At 64.5% G+C, this 17,004-nt stretch overlaps 3 protein-coding genes across 5 annotated transcripts in view; 2 read left to right on the top strand and 1 right to left on the bottom strand.

Moving 5' to 3' along the window:
- PIEZO1 (piezo type mechanosensitive ion channel component 1 (Er blood group)) overlaps positions 1–4,384 on the top strand; it is a 28,210-nt gene extending 23,826 nt beyond the window's left edge. For all 3 annotated transcript variants that reach the window (XM_062007092.1, XM_062007094.1, XM_062007093.1), the window contains 12 exons: positions 14–128; positions 226–373; positions 731–945; positions 1,359–1,517; positions 1,595–1,742; positions 1,844–2,032; positions 2,422–2,514; positions 2,621–2,793; positions 2,861–2,983; positions 3,068–3,147; positions 3,244–3,442; positions 3,580–4,384. In XM_062007092.1, coding sequence (XP_061863076.1) covers positions 14–128; positions 226–373; positions 731–945; positions 1,359–1,517; positions 1,595–1,742; positions 1,844–2,032; positions 2,422–2,514; positions 2,621–2,793; positions 2,861–2,983; positions 3,068–3,147; positions 3,244–3,442; positions 3,580–3,829 — 1,892 coding nt within the window. In that variant the 3' untranslated portion in view covers positions 3,830–4,384. The remainder of the gene's footprint in view (positions 1–13; positions 129–225; positions 374–730; positions 946–1,358; positions 1,518–1,594; positions 1,743–1,843; positions 2,033–2,421; positions 2,515–2,620; positions 2,794–2,860; positions 2,984–3,067; positions 3,148–3,243; positions 3,443–3,579) is intronic.
- Positions 4,313–8,139, bottom strand: CTU2 (cytosolic thiouridylase subunit 2). The gene is given in 16 exon segments (XM_062007095.1): positions 4,313–4,638; positions 4,719–4,777; positions 4,863–4,929; positions 5,037–5,118; positions 5,201–5,292; positions 5,374–5,465; positions 5,551–5,682; positions 5,802–5,937; positions 6,022–6,131; positions 6,133–6,297; positions 6,380–6,489; positions 6,629–6,689; positions 6,770–6,829; positions 6,912–6,990; positions 7,332–7,406; positions 8,026–8,139. Coding segments are annotated over 16 exon segments (1,464 nt in total). The 5' UTR covers positions 8,106–8,139; the 3' UTR covers positions 4,313–4,574.
- Positions 8,140–8,218: 79 nt separating this feature from the next.
- On the top strand, positions 8,219–16,507 carry RNF166 (ring finger protein 166). The gene is made up of 6 exons (XM_062007138.1): positions 8,219–8,403; positions 9,594–9,750; positions 10,816–10,928; positions 12,171–12,285; positions 12,730–12,837; positions 14,011–16,507. The coding sequence occupies exons 1-6, from the start codon at positions 8,231–8,233 to the stop codon at positions 14,074–14,076; spliced, it is 732 nt and encodes a 243-aa protein (XP_061863122.1). The 5' UTR covers positions 8,219–8,230; the 3' UTR covers positions 14,077–16,507.
- The last annotated feature ends 497 nt before the right edge of the window (positions 16,508–17,004 follow it).

Raw genomic sequence — 17,004 nt, 5'->3', positions numbered from 1 at the left:
GCCTCACTCACAGGGGACGGGGAGGAAGAAGAGGAGGAAGAGGAAGAAGAGGAAGAGGTAAAACAGAGCCACGCTCAGAGGAAGCTGAAGGCGTTTGGGCTGCGGGTGAAGCTCTTCTTCCTCACCACGTGAGTGCCCTGTGGGGCTGGTTGGGGTGGGGGATGCAGGTGCAGTCCCTGGTCCCCCATCCCCTCTGTCCCCTGTGACCCGTCCCCTGTCCCCCAGGGCACAGAGCATGTACCAGCCAGTGCGGGAGTTCTTCCGGGACATCCTGCACACGCAGCACCGGGCGGCCACCGATGTCTACGCCTTCATGTTCTTGGCTGACGTGGTCGACTTCATCATCATCATCTTTGGGTTTTGGGCCTTTGGGGTGAGCAGGGGGGGTCCCACAGGGCACTGATGGGTCGGCTCCCAGCATGAGGTTGGGCTGGGCCGTGTCCTCACCCGCCCTGTCCAGGCAGGGAGCTGGGGAAGGGGCTGGAGCACAAGGGTGCTGGGGAGCAGCTGAGGGAATGGGGGTGTTGAGCCTGGAGAAGAGGAGGCTGAGGGCAGACAGCAGCACTCTCTGACACTCCCTGACAGGAGGCTGCAGGGAGCTGGGGGTCAGGCTCTGCTCCCAAGAGACAGGACAAGAGGAAACGGGCTCAAGTTGCCCCAGGGGTTGGACTCTATGAGTTTAAAGGGCTTTTCCAACCAAACATGTTGTGCTTCTCTCCTGCCTCCCCAGAAACACTCTGCAGCCGCTGACATCACCTCCTCGCTGTCGGATGACCAAGTGCCCGAGGCCTTCCTGGTGATGCTGCTCATCCAGTTCACCACCATGGTCATCGACCGCGCGCTCTACCTCCGCAAAACCGTGCTGGGCAAACTCATCTTCCAGGTCATCCTGGTCTTCAGCATCCACCTCTGGATGTTCTTCATCCTGCCAGCCGTCACTGAAAGGTGCTGAGAATGGCCCCAGGGGCACGGGGTGGTCAGAGGGCAGCACCTTTGTGCCTCCAAGCCCACGTGGACTCCTCAGTAATGAGTGATGGGACAAGAGGAAACGGGCTCCAGTTGCCCCACGGGAGGTTGAGGCTGTAGCTGAGGCAGAACTGTTTCCCTGAGAGGGGTGTCAGCCCCTGTGCCAGGCTGCCCAGGGAGCTGGAGGAGTGCCCAGCCCTGGAGGGACCCCAAAGCCCTGGAGCTGAGGTGCTGAGGGCTGTGGGTGAGTGGTGGGCTGGGCAGGGTGAGGGGAGGGCTGGGACTGCAGCAGCTTCAAGAGCTTTTCCAACCCAAAGGACTCTGTGGTTCTGTGGTGGCCCAGCCTGGCCTGGGAGGTGGCTAGAGGGGTGACACTTGCCTTGCTCCCACAGGTTGTTCAGCCTCAACACGGTGGCCCAGCTGTGGTACTTTGTCAAGTGCATCTACTTCGCGTTGTCAGCCTACCAGATCCGCTGTGGCTACCCCACCCGCATCCTGGGCAACTTCCTCACCAAGAAATACAACCACCTCAACCTCTTCCTCTTCCAGGGGTACAACACGGGCCCGTGGGGACCCCCAGGAGCCCGCAGGGTGCCATTCCAGCCCCCTGTCCCTGTGTGCCCCACAGGTTTCGCCTCGTGCCCTTCCTGGTGGAGCTGCGGGCCGTCATGGACTGGGTGTGGACAGACACCACACTGTCCCTCTCCAACTGGATGTGCGTGGAGGACATCTACGCCAACATCTTCATCATCAAGTGCAGCCGTGAGACGGAGAAGGTACAACCCCACCGAGCTCGGGAGAGCCCCCCAGCCACCCCCTCGTTGCCTTGGAGCCCCCCGAGCTCACCTGGCACCCTGCGCTGTCTCCCCCCTCCCAGAAATACCCCCAGCCCAAGGGGCAGAAGAAGAAGAAGATTGTCAAGTATGGCATGGGAGGGCTCATCATCCTCTTCCTCGTGGCCATCATCTGGTTCCCGCTGCTCTTCATGTCGCTGGTGCGCTCCGTGGTGGGCGTCGTGAACCACCCCATCGACGTCACCGTCACCCTCAAGCTGGGGGGGTACGAGGTGAGGGTGAGGAGAGGGCACTGGGGGGGACGAGGTGAGGGTGAGGAAGGGGTGCTGGGGGGGATACAAGGTGAGAATGAGGAGGGATGAGGTGAGGATGAGGAGGGATGAGGTGGGTGTGCTGGGGAGGGGCATGAGGTGGAGAGGAGAGGGGGTGCTGGGGGGCTACAAGGTGAAGGTGAGGAGGGGTGCTGGGGGAGGAGAGGGGTACAAGATGAGGATGAGGAGGGGGTTCTGAGGGGGATGAGGTGAGGATGAGGAGAGGGTGCTGGGGAGCTACAGGCTATGAGGTGAATGTGAGGAGGGGTCCTGGGGGCGGGGAGAGATACAAGGTGAGGATGAGGAGGAGGTGCTGGGTTCCTCTGACACCCCCCTGTCTCCCCCCACAGCCTCTGTTCACCATGAGTGCCCAGCAGCAATCCATCCAGCCCTTCACCCCCCGGGACTACGAGGAGCTCACGAGCAAGTTTGAGAGGCAGCCGGTAACTCCCCACCTCCCCAACCCCACGCCAAGGGGCGCTGGCAGAGCTGAGGGGTGTCCCTGGGTGGGTGGGGGCCTGAGCCATGCCCCCCTCCTCCCCGGGGCAGGTGGCCATGCAGTTCATCACACTGTACGGCTACGAGGACATCGTGACGGCGCGCATCGAGGGCAGCTCGGGCTCGCTCTGGAGCATCAGCCCGCCGAGCCGGGAGCAGATGCGGCGGGAGCTGCAGAACGGCTCCTCCGACATCACCCTGCGCCTCACCTGGACCTTCCAGAGGTACTGGGGGGGCCGGCAGCCCTGTCTGCACCCCCCAGACACGCTCTGAGCCCTCGTGTGCCCGCAGGGACCTGGGCAAGGGGGGCACGGTGGAGCACACCTTCGACAAGCACACCACGGACCTGCAGCCCGGGGCGCCCCAGCGCCTGGAGCTGGCCCAGCTGCTGCAGGGGACCCGTGACACCCCGGTGTGAGTGTCCCTGGGGAGGGGACGGGGCCCACATCTCCCCTCCTCCACGCTCATTGCCATGGTGCTTACCCCACTTTCTTCCAGGCGAGTGCCCAAACTCTTCCCCAAGTACATCCGGGCACCCAACGGCCCCGAAGCCAACCCCGTCAAGCAGCTGCTGCCAGGTGCGTCCCACCATTTCCACCAACCCCCCTCCCCAGCAAAAACAGGCAGTGGGGGGCAACGTGCTGTGCCCTGACTGTGCCCCCCACCCCTGGCAGACGGGGAGGACAGCTACCTGGACGTGGAGGTGCAGCTGAAGCGGGAGCGGGCGGGCGCCGGCCGGGGCGGCGACAGCTTCGTGGAGTGGTGGGTGGTGCGTGTGAAAGAGGAGCCCCCCCGCCACGACAACATCCTCCCCATGGTCATCTTCAACGACAAAGTCAGCCCCCCCAGCCTGGGCTTCCTGGCTGGCTACGGGTACGTGGAGGGGATGCAGGGAAGGGGGTGGTGGGTACTGCCTGGCTGCAGCCCCGGCGGGGTGCCAAGCCCCGGGGAGGGGTGTTGGGGGGCGGGATACAGAGTGTTTGTGTGTGTCCCCCTCCCCTGGCCCGCAGGATCATGGGGCTGTACGTGTCCATCGTGCTGGTGATCGGGAAGTTCGTGCGGGGCTTCTTCAGCGAGATCTCCCACTCCATCATGTTCGAGGAGCTGCCGTGCGTGGATCGCATCCTCAAGCTGTGCCAGGACATCTTCCTGGTGCGGGAGACGGGCGAGCTGGAGCTGGAGGAGGAGCTCTACGCCAAGCTCATCTTCCTCTACCGCTCCCCCGAGACCATGATCAAGTGGACACGGGAGAAGGAGTAAAAACTGAAAGGGGAAAGGGGTGGGGTGGGGGGCAGCTCTGGACCGTCCCCCCCATCCCCCTCCCAGGGACATCACCGCTAATGCCTTAACCCAGCGCTGGGGCCGTATCCTGCCCGGGGGGGGCGGTGGGACGGGGGGTGCTCAGCGCTCGCTTGTAGGGAGGATGTTTGTTCCTGTTGTTTTGAAGCTGCCTGACCCGCACAGACCACGTTGTGCCTTCCCTGAGGTGGAGGGGGAGCAGGACCGGCCTCCTCCCACGCCCTGGGACCCCCTGGCTGCTGCGTAGGCAGGGGGGGTCAGGAGCTGGCCTGGGCCCCCTCCCCATTCCCCCCACCCCTGCATCCAGAACCAGGTTCAACTCAAAAGCAATAGCCCCCCCCTCAGCCCCAGGATGGGGGGGCCCTGGGCAGCAGCCCCCCCGGGCGGGGAGTGGGGCTGGCAGCCCCAGCTGGACTCTACAGACACTCGTGACGTTGGTTTTGTTGTTTTGGGGTTGTTTTTTATTAATTCAAATGGTTTATTTATACAGATATCTAATAAAACAAAGCTGAGGCCTCCCTGGCTCATGGGCAGCTGGGGTGGGGAGGGGGGGGAGTTGGGGACCTGCTCTCCCAGGGGCTACCAGCACCCCAACCCCTCCCAGACAGGGGCTGGGGGCTCTCCCAGCCAAAACAGGGGGAGAGCAGCTCCCTGAGTGCGGGGTCCCCAGCGTCCCCGGGGTGACCCCTCGCTGTCCCCAGCCTCTTCAGCTCTCAGCAGGCTCCTTGTCCTCCAGTGGTACCTCCTGGCCCTGCTCCATCATCTGTGCTCTGGAGGGGATGGACACAGTGTGGCTGGACAGATAGACAGACGTGGCACTGGGGGGAAGGGACCCCCGTGTCCCCCCTACCTGTGGATCCTGCGCTGGGCCTCGGCGCGCACGTAGGGCGGCAGCGTGGCCAGGGGGCCCTGAAAGAGAGGGGCTGTGGGCATGGGGCACCCCCATTCCCAGGCAGAGCCACCCTGCTCCGCTGCCCCCACCCCAAATCCTTACCAGCTCCTTGAAGGTGAGGCGGCAGCTGTAGCACAGCAGCGGGATGAAGGCAGCTCTGCTCTCAGCCCTGTGGGGACAGGGACCCTCAGGGGTGATGGGGACCCTCAGGGGCGACAGGGACCCTCAGCAGGGTGGTTGTGGCCCCCGGTGCCACCCCCCTGCCCACACACTCACCCCGCTGCAGGGGGGGCCTGGCAGCACCCATCCTCCTCCGGCTCCTCCAGGATCAGCGTGGGCTCCAGCGCCAGCTCCTCCTCTGCCAAAGCCAGGGGGTAGGGATGTGGTTGAGGGGTGCACAGCTGCCCCTGAGCCCCCTCTTCCCGCTGCTCCAGCCTCACCCCCCTCGATGTCCAGGGCGCAGAGGCAGAGCAGGCAGCGCTGGGACTCGCAGCTCGCCTTGGCCGGAGCTGGGCTCAGCTTCTCCCCCGTCCTGCAGCCAATGTGGGGAGGGGGTGAGATGAGTGCACCCCGCTCACCCCCAACCCTCCCAGCCCGGGGAGGGGACACACACCGGTAGATGGTGCTGATGGTGGAGGGGAAATCCTCCTGCAGCTCCAGGATGAACCGTTCCACCAGGCGGTGGATGCTCAGCTTCTCCCGGCGCTGCGGGAGCGAGGAGAGGGACAGCAGTGGGATGGGGTGGGATGAGGGGGTCCATCCCTCCCACAGGGACAAGGGACCCCGCTACCTTGGTGGTGAGAGGTGGCACGGTGACGGTGGGGACGTGGAAGAAGTGGTTGTAGAAGGCGATCTCCTTGGCCGTGTACTCCCGCATGGGCCGCACCAGCAGCACGTCGCCGTGGCGGCCGTCCACGAAGCCCTGCAGGAGCGTGGCCCGTGGCTGAGCCACCCCACAGAGCCACAGCCCCCCTCTGCCCCCCACCCCCAGCACGAGGTCACCCCCCCGGGCGGGGACGGGACGGGTTGGGGGCTGCTCACCGTGTCGACGGCGAGGAAAGCGCCACGGCCCAGCGCCAGGTTGGTGAGGAGCTTGATGGCCACGCGGGTGCAGCTCTCGCCTGTCATCACCTTGGTGTAGCCCCTGCTCCGGGCTGTCTGCACAATGAGGTGGGTCCTGAGGCGGGGGACACAAAGTGACAGCGGCTCAGAGGCAGCGCTCCGTGGCTGGCGCCAGCGCCGGGCAGGATCCGTCCCTCACCGCAGCATCTGCAGCATCTCCTCTCTCGCTGTCGGCGTCTCCACGGCCTGGAAGAGCCGCAGCAGGTCCTGGGTGAGGGCAGTGGGGGGCAGCTGGGGGGTGGGGGGGGGGTCCTGCCAACTCGTCCTGGGTGCTGTGGCCAGGCAGCGAGGTGCCACCGTCCCCCTGCTGCCGCTGCTGCTGGATGAAGCCCTCCACGGCCTCCTTGTAGGAAGGGCTGGGCTTGTGGGACCCCCCCAGCCCCGGCTGCAGGATGGATGGAGGCAGCTCCAGTGCCTGTGGGGCAGAGACAGGTACCAGGGGAGTGTTGGAAGCATCTCAGGCATGTCCTCTGGTCCCCCCTCTGCCACCCCCATACCTCCTCCAGGTGGGTCACGTAGTAGGGGAAGCCAGTGGCACGCATCAGGGTGTCCATTTGGGACAGGGTCTGCTCCCGCTGCGCCGGGCTCTGCCCACGCACCGCTCCCTCTGCAAGGCAGCCGGGCACCGCTGAGGAGGGGGCACCCAGCCCCTCCCCAGGGCAAGGGGGACACCCCGGGCTGTCACAGCCTGGCTGGGCTTGGTGACAGCTCCCAGCCTGGGAGCAGACAGTGGGGCAAATCCTCACCATCAACATAGACGAGGCCTGGGATGAAGCGGAGCTTCTTGGCCGTCTCCCGGCTCAGACCCTGGCAGAGGCACAGGGTGAGGGGAGAGGTGGGTGAGTTGTGCCCCCCAACCCCCCAGCCCCTCCATCAGCCTCACTCACCTCCTGGACCTGCTGGAGCATGGCACTGGAGGCCAGGCCCCCCGACAGTGCCAGCAGCACCTGTGGGGACACACAGGAGGGATGGCCACTGGCCCTGGTGCCAGCACCCAGGAGCCCCCAGCAGCGACCCCGCCGTCGGTACCTTCTCTCCTGGGAAGATGACGCGGTTCTTGCCCAGCAGCGCGCGGAACTTGTGCACAAAGTACTCACGGAAGCAGCCACTGCAGGGATGTGGGGACACGGGGACATGGCCCTGAGCTGTGTCCCCCAGCCCACATGTCCCTGACCCCTAAATGTCCCCGAGCCCCAACGCTCCTGTGCCCTGCTGTCCCTGACAGCCATGTCCCCAAGGTCCAACATCCCCAGACACCCCGTGTCCCCAATGCCCAGACACCCAACGTCCCCAAGTCCTGATGTCCCCAAGCCTTGATGTCCAGACCTCCAATGCCCTCAAGTCCCCATGTCCAGATGCTCAATGTCCCAGCCCCACAATGTCCCCAAGCCCTGTGTCCCCACACATCACAGCTCCCATCCTGGTCCTCATCCTGCCCCGGTCCCTCACCGGCAGAACGCATCGCCGAGGCGGATGACGAGGGCAGCAGTGCCCTGTTTGCACTTCACGCAGGTCCGCGGGGGGCTGCGGGGACACCGGAGGTCAGGGGGCAGCACCGGACCCCGACTCACCCCGGGGGTGGTGATGCAGCACCGGGGGGTACTGGGGAGGGATGCCGGGGGCAGCGCTAGGCGGGTATCAGAGGGGACAACGGCGGATGGACGGTATCGGGAGCACCGGAGTGAGAGTGGACACAGCACCGGGAGCACCGGAGCGACACCGGGAACCACGGAAAGCTCCAGGGGCTACTGGTGGCCAGCATCGGGGGGTACCACGGTATCAGCGGCAGCAGCGAGGGCGTACTGGGGGGTAACAGTAAGGGAGGCGGCATCGGGGAACAGCACCGGGAGCACCGGAGCGAGAGCGGGACAGCACCGGGAGCACCGGAGCGAGAGCGGGACAGCACCGGGAGCACCGGAGCGAGACCGGACACAGCACCGGAGCGAGACTGGACACAGCACCGGAGCGAGAGCGGACACAGCACCGGAGCACCGAGGCCGCACCGGGGGTCCCGGGAGCCGCTCTCACTCCAGAGGCTCCCGATGCCCATCTCCGCAGCGGCTACCGGCGGGATACCGGGGACACTACCGGGGTACCGCGTGCGAGCCAGAGGGGGTTACTGTGTCCCGGCTGGGGCTCCCACCTGCGTCCCGGGTCGCGGCGGCGCCGGGCCGGTGCCGCGTCCTCCCCGCAGCCGCCATCGCCCCACTCCACGTCGCACATGCCGCTGCCGTCCCCGCTCCGGCCCCGCTCCGGCCCCGCTGCCGGCCGCGCGCGGATGACGCGGCGCCGCCCGTGACGCCACGGCCCCGCCGCCCCGCTCCCGCCGCCCCGCTGCCGCCGCCGCCATGTTCCGCAGCCTGTTGGTGGCGGCGGCGCAGCGGCCCCAGGCCCCGGGCGGACCCCCACGGCCTCCCCCCGCCGCCGGACCCGCGGCCGAGGCGCTGGAGGCTCAGTTCAGCTGCCCCATCTGCCTGGAGGTGTTCCACCGCGCCGTGGGCATCGCGGGATGCGGACACACGTGAGGCGGGGACCCGACACCCCCTCCCCTCCCTCCCCCCGGTATCGCCCGACCCCCGCGGGCTCACCCGACCGCCCCCTGCAGCGGGATCCCTCCGGGCTCTCTGCCCAGGGAACCTCAGCCCGGCACAGAGACCCCCAGTCCGAGTCCCCCAGCCCGCCTCCCAGCAACAGCCCCCATCCCACCGCCCCCCCTCAGCTGGCACTGAGACCCCCAGCCTGGCACAGAGACCCCCATCCTGTCCCCTCAGCTGGCACTGAGACCCCCCAGCCTGGTACCGGGACCCCCATCCTGTCCCTTCACCTGGTACAGAGACCCCCAGCCTGGCACAGAGACCCCCATCCTGTGCCCTCAGGTGGGTACTGGGACCCCCAGCCTGTCCCCTCAGCTGGCACAGAGACCCCCATCCTGTGCCCTCAGCTGGGTACTGGGACCCCCAGCCAGCACTGGGGCCTCCAGCCCACTCCTGCAGCCCGGTACTGGGACCCTCACCCCACACCCCCAACTCAGCCCCGGGCCCCCCACCCCAGCCGCGGTTCCTCTGTGCCCCTGCCGAGCCCCTTCCCCTCGCAGGGAGCCGGACGCTGCCTCATGTCCCCTGTGTCCCTGCTGTGGGATGCACCCGAGGGTCCCTCCTTGCACCCAGCCCTCTTCCTGCCCCAGACCCAGCTCCCAGACCCCCAACCATGGGTGGGCACCCTGCCCTGACCCCCGTGGGTGCTGTGCCCACCTCCCCTGGGCCCCCAGTACGGCAGGGGAGGGCTCTTGGCCACCCCAGCGATTTGCTGCCTTCTCCTTGTCCTCTTTTTGTGGCCTATTTTTGGGACACCCTGCTCTCCTCCTGAGCTTTTCCTCGGTACCCCAGCACAGTCTCACTCTTACCCTTCAGCCTCATTTTGGGGGGTGCCTTCCTGCCTTTCCCCTCCCCCTCCTGCTCTGGTGGGCCTCAGGCCCTTGAGAGATGAGCCACGCTCCAACTCTGTTCCTGCCTGGCCTGGATGCTCCAGATCCATTTTAGTTCCTCTCCCTTGAAACCCGGGCTGCCCCACTGCGGGAGCTGCCAGCTGGGATGCTGCTGCCTGGGTTTTGGGGCTGCCCTGCAGCCTGGGTGTCTCCAGGAGCAGGTTCTGCTCCCGTTCCCCTGCTGCCTGTCCCCATGAGGTGCTCAGCGCCGCTCTCGCTGCCCGCAGGTTCTGTGGCGAGTGCCTGCAGCCCTGCCTGCAAGTGCCATCCCCGCTCTGCCCGCTCTGCCGCATGCCCTTCGACCCCAAGAAGGTGGAGAAAGCTTCCAGCGTGGAGAAACAGCTCTCATCCTACAAAGCTCCCTGTAGAGGCTGCAGCAAGAAGGTGAAGCTCGTGGGGAGAGGCGCCTGGTGCCGGGGTGCTGGGTTGTGCAGCCCCCAGTGTGGGGGGTCCCGGCACGAGCCAGGCCTGGGGGGCTGTGTGGGGCTCTGCCTGTGTCAGCAGACGGGGGCTGTTGTTAGTAAGGACCCTCAGAAGCAGGCAGAGGCTTTCCTGTGACACAGGGGAGCTGAGGCAGCTCTGCTGCTGCTCCTGAGGAGGAGGGTTGAGCTCTCACTTAAAGCGCTGTGATTTGTTATGTCAGGAGCAGGGCAGGGATTGTCCCCTGTGCTGGGCCCTGGGGAGGCTGCAGCTCCAGGGCTGTGCTCAGTGCTGGGCCCCTCACTCACTGCCACAGGGACACTGAGGGGCTGCAGCGTGGCCAGAACCGGACACAGCTGGGGAAGGGGCTGGAGCACAAGGGGCTGGGGAGGGGCTGAGGGAATGGGGGTGTTGAGCCTGGAGAAGAGGAGGCTGAGGGGAGACAGCAGCACTCTCTGACACTCCCTGACAGGAGACTGCAGGGAGCTGGGGTTCAGGCTCTGCTCCCCAGAAACAAGTGACTGTGTTACTGGAATCTATATGAGGAAAGGTTTGGTTTGGGCTCCCTCCCTCAGCTGCCTCTCAGGCTGATTTCAGAGGCCTCCTACTCACCAGTGTCTGCACAACAGAGAAGCACTTTGGAATGCTTTTAACCCCTCTGCTTGCATTTCTCTCATCATTCATCAAAGTCCAAATCAGGCTTATGTGAGATAGTAACTGGGGACAGAGATTTGGGGTGTATAATTGAGGAGGAGTGGAACTGTAAGGAATCTGAGGAGGGCTCTGCAAGTCAGGAATCTCTGGTCTGGTGTCAACAGGACAAGAAGAGCTCAGCTGAGGGCCGGGGGTCAGTGGTGGGCTGGGCAGGGTGAGGGGAGGGCTGGGACTGCAGCAGCTTCAAGGGCTTTGCCAACCCAAACAATGTGCTGATTCTCTGAAAGGGGTCCAAAACCAATGTCCATCCTCCACTGAGCCCATGCTCCCCCTTCCTGGGGGGAGTTTAAGGTTTCCTCTCTCCCTGTTCTGCAGGTGACCCTGGCCAAGATGCGCTCCCACGTCTCGTCCTGTGCCAAGGTGCAGGAGCAGATGGCCAACTGCCCCAAGTTTGTTCCAGTTGTGCCCACATCCCAGCCTATCCCCAGGTACTGCCTCCTTCAGATTGCACTCCTGTTCCACCCCCTCTTTGTTACAGGCCCTAAAATCCCAGCACATCTTTGTTTCACCTCTGGGTAACTACAGTGAGAAATGCTGATGCCTTTGCCCTCCTGGCATCTGCAGTGCCCTGTGTGTCAGAGAGGGCTGTGGGAAGAGGGACTCACAAGTGCTCCTGCCCTTGGGCCACAGCAGCCCCAGACAGTGCTACAGGCTTGGGGATGTGTGGCTGGAGAGCTGCCCAGGGCAAAAGGGCCTGGGGGGGTTGGTGCCAGTGGCTGAAGATGAGACAGCAGCATGCCCAGGGGGGCAAGAAGGCCGAGGGCATCCTGGCTGGGCTCAGCAGCAGTGTGGCAGCAGAAGCAGGGCAGGGATTGTGCCCTGTGCTGGGCCCTGGGGAGGCTGCAGCTCCAGGGCTGTGCTCAGTGCTGGGCCCCTCACTCACTGCCACAGGGACACTGAGGGGCTGCAGCTCCAGGGCTGTGTCAGTGCTGGGCCCCTCACTCACTGCCACAGGGACACTGAGGGGCTGCAGCTCCAGGGCTGTGTCAGTGCTGGGCCCCTCACTCACTGCCACAGGGACACTGAGGGGCTGCAGCTCCAGGGCTGTGCTGAGTGCTGGGCCCCTCACTCACTGCCACAGGGACACTGAGGGGCTGCAGCGTGGCCAGAGCCGGGCACAGAGCTGGGGAAGGGGCTGGAGCACAAGGGGCTGGGGAGGGGCTGAGGGAATGGGGGTGTTGAGCCTGGAGAAGAGGAGGCTGAGGGGAGACAGGAGCCCTCTCTTAACACTCCCTGACAGGAGCCTGCAGGGAGCTGGGGTTCAGGCTCTGCTCCCCAGTAATAAATGACAGGACAAGAGGAAACAGGCTGGAGTTGCCCCAGGGGAGGTTGTGGTTGGAGCTGAGGCAGAACTGTTTCCCTGAGAGGGGTGTCAGCCCCTGTGCCAGGCTGCCCAGGGAGCTGGGGGAGTGCCCAGCCCTGGAGGGATCCCAAAGCCCTGGAGCTGAGGTGCTGAGGGCTGTGGGTCAGTGGTGGGCTGGGCAGGGTGAGGGCAGGGCTGGGACTGCAGCAGCTTCAGGGGCTTCTCCAGCCACCATGGTTCTGTGCAGTAGGTGGGAATGGTCTGGCCTGGGTTCTGCTGTGGGTGGGCATCACACAGCTGGCTTAGTTTGGAAGGAATCATTCCAGACCCTTCCCAGGGGGATCTGAGCTCCTCCTCCTCTCCTCAGCCACATCCCCAACCGCTCCACGTTCGTGTGCCCGTACTGCGGCGCGCGGAACCTGGACCAGCAGGAGCTGGTGAAGCACTGCATGGAGAACCACCGCAACGACCCCAACAAAGTGGTGAGCAGCACTGGGGCACTTCTGGGGGCGGGTAAAGCCCTTGGATGGGAGGTGAGGACGTGCCTCTGGCGGGGACCTGCCTCTGGTGGCTTTCTTAGAGGCTCTCTGGAGGGAGCTGCCTCCTTCCCCCCGTGCCTGTGACCTGGCTGGTGCAGGGTTTTCCTCTCCCTGCCCCCACTGGGGTGGCTGAGGTTGGGCACTCGCAGCTCTGGCACCAGCTGGGAGGTGCTGACCTGTGTGTAAGTTGTCAGTGGGCTAAAAGCAGCCTGAGGAACGTGCCAGGGGCTCTGTGCCTTGAGCTGCACAGAGCTTGTGCTCAACAGGGACCTCAGATTCAGCACATCCCCCTGTGTCAGAAAGGAGAGGATCACTGCTCACCTCTCTGAGAGATAGAGGGGTCTGTGCCCACGAGTGACAGGTCCCTGCTGTCCCTGCCCACTGCAGGTGTGCCCAGTCTGCTCAGCCATGCCCTGGGGGGACCCCAGCTACAAGAGTGCCAACTTCCTCCAGCACCTCCTCCACAGGCACAAGTTCTCCTACGACACCTTCGTGGTGAGTACAACTCCCAGCTGAAACGGGCTCATCTCCCACGTGTGCTGGGAGGTGAAACCAGCCCTTCCCTTGCCCTGCCAGGACCAGGCCATCCTCACAGCCCCTTGGGAGGGGCAGGGGATGGGGGTGGATCCTCCTTTGGGCACATGGCACATGTGTAGCCCCACGAGTGTGGGGCTGAGCTCCCCTCCTGCCCTGGGGGATGCTGCAGCTGAGCCTGGTCAGACACACCAGGAAGATGTCTCTGAAGAAGGAGGGGAAAGTGTTGCTGCTCTCTGTGTGCTTCATTAAACTCTTCCCCTGGGGACTTGTAACACAAAAGCCCTTTTCTTTGAGGCTCCCCACATAGTGGGAGGGGAGCAGCCCAGCCCTGGGGCTGACAGGGGGGCTGGCTACTGCACGTGGGGCTGTGCATGGGCCCCTCCTGGGGGGCTGCTGACCCCTCTTGTGTGGGGGTGAGGGTGTGATCCTTCAGCCCTGGCTGCAGGCACAGAGGGGAGGTTTTGTTTGCATCCTGCTTGTACTGCAGGGCCTTTAGATGTCAGGGCCCCCCCCACTATATATCCCCAGGTCAGGGAGACAGCTGGAGCAGCCTGGGGCCTCACTGGAAAGCTTTGCCCTCTGGCCACAGCATCTCATGTGGGCATGTTCCATCCCTACCCACTGCCAGGTGGAGGAGCAGGGCTGACATTGACAGGTTGCAGGCAGGAGAGGGGCTGTGGGCACAAAGACCACCCCAAAGGGCACAACAGCCCCTGTGCCAGAGGAGATCAGAGAGTCACTGGGGTTGGCAAAGCCCTTGAAGCTGCTGCAGTCCCAGCCCTCCCCTCACCCTGCCCAGCTCACCACTCACCCACAGCCCTCAGCACCTCAGCTCCACGGCTTTGGGATCCCTCCAGGGCTGGACACTCCCCCAGCTCCCTGGGCAGCCTGGCACAGGCCCTGACAACCCTCTCAGGGAAACAGTTCTGCCTCAGCCCCAACCTCAACCTCCCCTTGGGGATACTTGAGCCCATTTCCTCTTGTCCTTTCACTTGGGAGCAGAGTCTGACCCCCAGCTCATTTCAGCCTCCTGTCAGTAAGGAGTGTGAGGGGCTCTTTGCCATAGCCACCCCCTGGTTTGGCAGATGCCATGTGTTCTGCTCCCCTGAGCACCCCTCTCTCTGTTTCCAGGACTATAACATTGATGAGGAGGCAGCGTTGCAGGCTGCCCTGGCACTGTCGCTCTCGGAGAACTGATGCTGACTGATCCCCCTCAGCACACTCAGCCTTCCTGCCCTGGGGAGGCACAGGGCTCCTCAGCTCCTGGAGACCCACTGCTGCTGCTCTTCCCTCTGCTCTCAGAGCAGATCCCACCTTGTTGGAGAAGCTGGAGTCTCTGAGGAGCGAGCAGACATCCGCTGCTGGGAGGAGAGGAGCCAGCGCCCACCGAGGACTGGCATCGCCCTTCAGTTTGGGAGCAGGGGCTGGGATCCCCCCTCACAGCTTGGTTTAGGAGCAGGGGCTGGGATCCCCCTCACAGCTTGGTTTAGGAGCAGGGGCTGGGATCCCCCTCACAGCATGGTTTGGGAGCTGTGCACCGAGTACCTGCATCCGCATCTCTTGGTTCGTAGATGCTTTCTGGCACCGTCCCTCTTCACGCTCTCTTGTTGCAATCCAACAGGATACCTAAAAACTCTGCTGCAGAAGCGCCCAACCCTGGAACTGCGACCAGCCACGGCCTTTCTGAAAGGGAAGAAAACCTGGCCCGGAGCATCTTTCAGCTCTCTGTGAGCAAGAAGCCGTTTCTCAGCAGCGTGGGTCGCTCCCTCCTTTGCCCGCTGCTGTGAGGCCGTTGCTCTCGTGTGCCCCCTGATGGCAGCGGCTCCGGAGGAGGCGGAGGGGACCTGCCCCTTTCCCGGGGACACTGTCCCCGCCCTGGTTTTGTAGCTCCTGTTGTGATACCGAGCTCCCGCCGTTGCTTTTGTACGTGACTCGGCGCGACGCCCTTTCCGCCTTTTGTGGAGTGGGAGCAGCGGCTCTTCCCCCTTCCCGCTGCGATCCCCAGCGCCAGGGACAAGCCTATTTTTATGGAACATTACTAAGAAAGTCTATTTTTTAAAGAAAAACCCCACCCCACAACCAAGGAACTCGCTGGGAGCTGGAAATGAGGGAGCAGGAGCCAGAGCCTGGGCTGGAGATGGGACCCTGCGAGGGAAGCACGGTGTGCTCAGCCCTCCTCAGCCTTCCCCTGGCTCCTCGGGGTGTTCCTCCACAGGCTGCTGCTGGAGCAGCGTGGCTGCAGCAGCCTGGCACCCTCCCAGCTGCCTTTTTGAGGAGCAGCAGCACCAGTGACCTTCTCTGCGAGCTGCTGAGCCTGGTGGTGTGTGGGTGAGCTGGGGGTGGCTTCGCCCTCGTGGCACAGCTCTGGGGCAGGGGTTGGGTTCCCTGTCCATGAGGAAACAGGCAGGGTCCTTGTGGCATGCTGGCACTTGGCACAGAGCAGCTGGGTTGCCTCTGGGTTGCAGGGGGGACGTGTGCCAGTATGAGACCTCAGCTGAACACCTTGTGCCCCTGGAACAGGAGACTGTCATCTCCCTGGCCCTGGAACAGGGCACATGTTGATGCAAGAGACGCTCTGAGGCATTCCAAGGAACCTGTGCTCCCTGGTGCCCTCTGCCCAGCCCACTGCTGGGGGTTGGCTCTGCTGGGCTGGGAGAAGGGGAGCAGGGAGATCTCTGCCAGCCTGGCACAGCCTTGCTCTGTCACCCCCACACCATGCCAAAGGGCTGTCACTGCTGCTGGGGGAGAGGAGCTTTGTGCTGGGACCCTTTGGGGTCACAGCAGCCACAGGATCAACCCAGGGGTCTCAGCAAAGGGACTACAGGGAGGTGGGCATGGGTGATGCCCCCTGCCCTGCCCCCTTCAGCAGGGGTTTGCAGAGAAGAGGGGTGGGAGAGCAGCCCCTCTGCGTGTCCCTGCCAGGGAAGTGCCCTTCTGGGGTTCACCCTACACCCAGCTGCCCTCTAGCAATACTGTCTTGTTTTTTTACTCTTGATTTCAACGGTACTGGGTGGTTTTGTGGGGCTGGGAGCTTCCCCTGTGCTGTTGAGTGGGCACAGCCCATCCACTCCCCTGGCAGGAGGCAGGGGAAGGGCTGGAGCTGCCTTGCTGCCCCCTCCCAGGCTGGGCTTGGGAGGAGGGAGGGAGGGGTCTCCCCTCACCAGCATGGCACTGCTGGCAGCTCCCCATGCCAGGGCACGTCCCTGGTGGGATGGGCAGCACTGGCATCCCCCAGAAGGGAACCCAGCAGGGTTTCTGTGCCCCATCCTCAGCTGGGACCCTGGGTCCCAGAGCAGCCTCCATCCCAGCTCCCTGACACAGCACTAGGAACCTCTTGCTCTCTTCCTCTTTCTTCCTTTTCGTGCCCCACAACCCCAGAGCAGGGGCACAGCAGCTGCTTTTGTAAAGCACTCCCAGGGCTGTGCTGGGAGGCCACGGGCTGGCAGGGGCTGGGAGCAGCCGTGCCCTGTGCCAGGGCCGTGCTCAGCAGTGTGTCACCCGCCACTTGGGGCAGAAACACAACTTTTAACCAGATGTCCTGTGTTTTTTGAAGCAGAATTCAATGGCATTTGTAGCCAAGCAGGGTTTTTTTCTCAATAAAGGCAGTTTCATCCACGGGCAGCCTCGCTGTGCAACCCCTGGGGTGCAGCATGGGGCCCAGCTCCCTGCTGTATGCTGGGTGTGTGTGAGAGACCCATCCTGGGGCAACTTCTGGCATCCCCTCGTGTCCCACCAGCCCTGGGATGGCAAAGTGGGGACGAGGACACTCTGCAAGTGGTCCAGAGCATCCCCATGGCACGGGGAGCCTGAGGGTGGTGGTGGTGGGGCCATCCCCATGGTGCCAGCCCGGGCTGGGGTGATGAGGAGCCGGGACTAGCCCGGAGCGCTGCGGTGCTGTGGGGTAATGGGAGCAGTGGGGCGATACTGGGAGCGCTGGGGCTGCCCCCCGGCACTGCGCATGCGCGGCCGCTGCCCGAGCCGAAGCTGGCCAGTGCCGGCGCTGGCAGCGGCGGGGCGGGGCCAAGCCGTGGTGCGATCGCTGCTATTGGGCGGCGGCAGCCGGGCGCTGCGGCGCCGGCCAATAAAGAGGCAGAAAGCGGCCCCACGCGACGGGCACGTGGGCGG

Source organism: Colius striatus, chromosome 14 (assembly GCF_028858725.1).
Source record: "Colius striatus isolate bColStr4 chromosome 14, bColStr4.1.hap1, whole genome shotgun sequence".
NCBI classification, from domain to species: Eukaryota; Metazoa; Chordata; class Aves; order Coliiformes; family Coliidae; genus Colius; species Colius striatus.
This window is presented reverse-complemented; position numbering and strand designations above follow the sequence as displayed.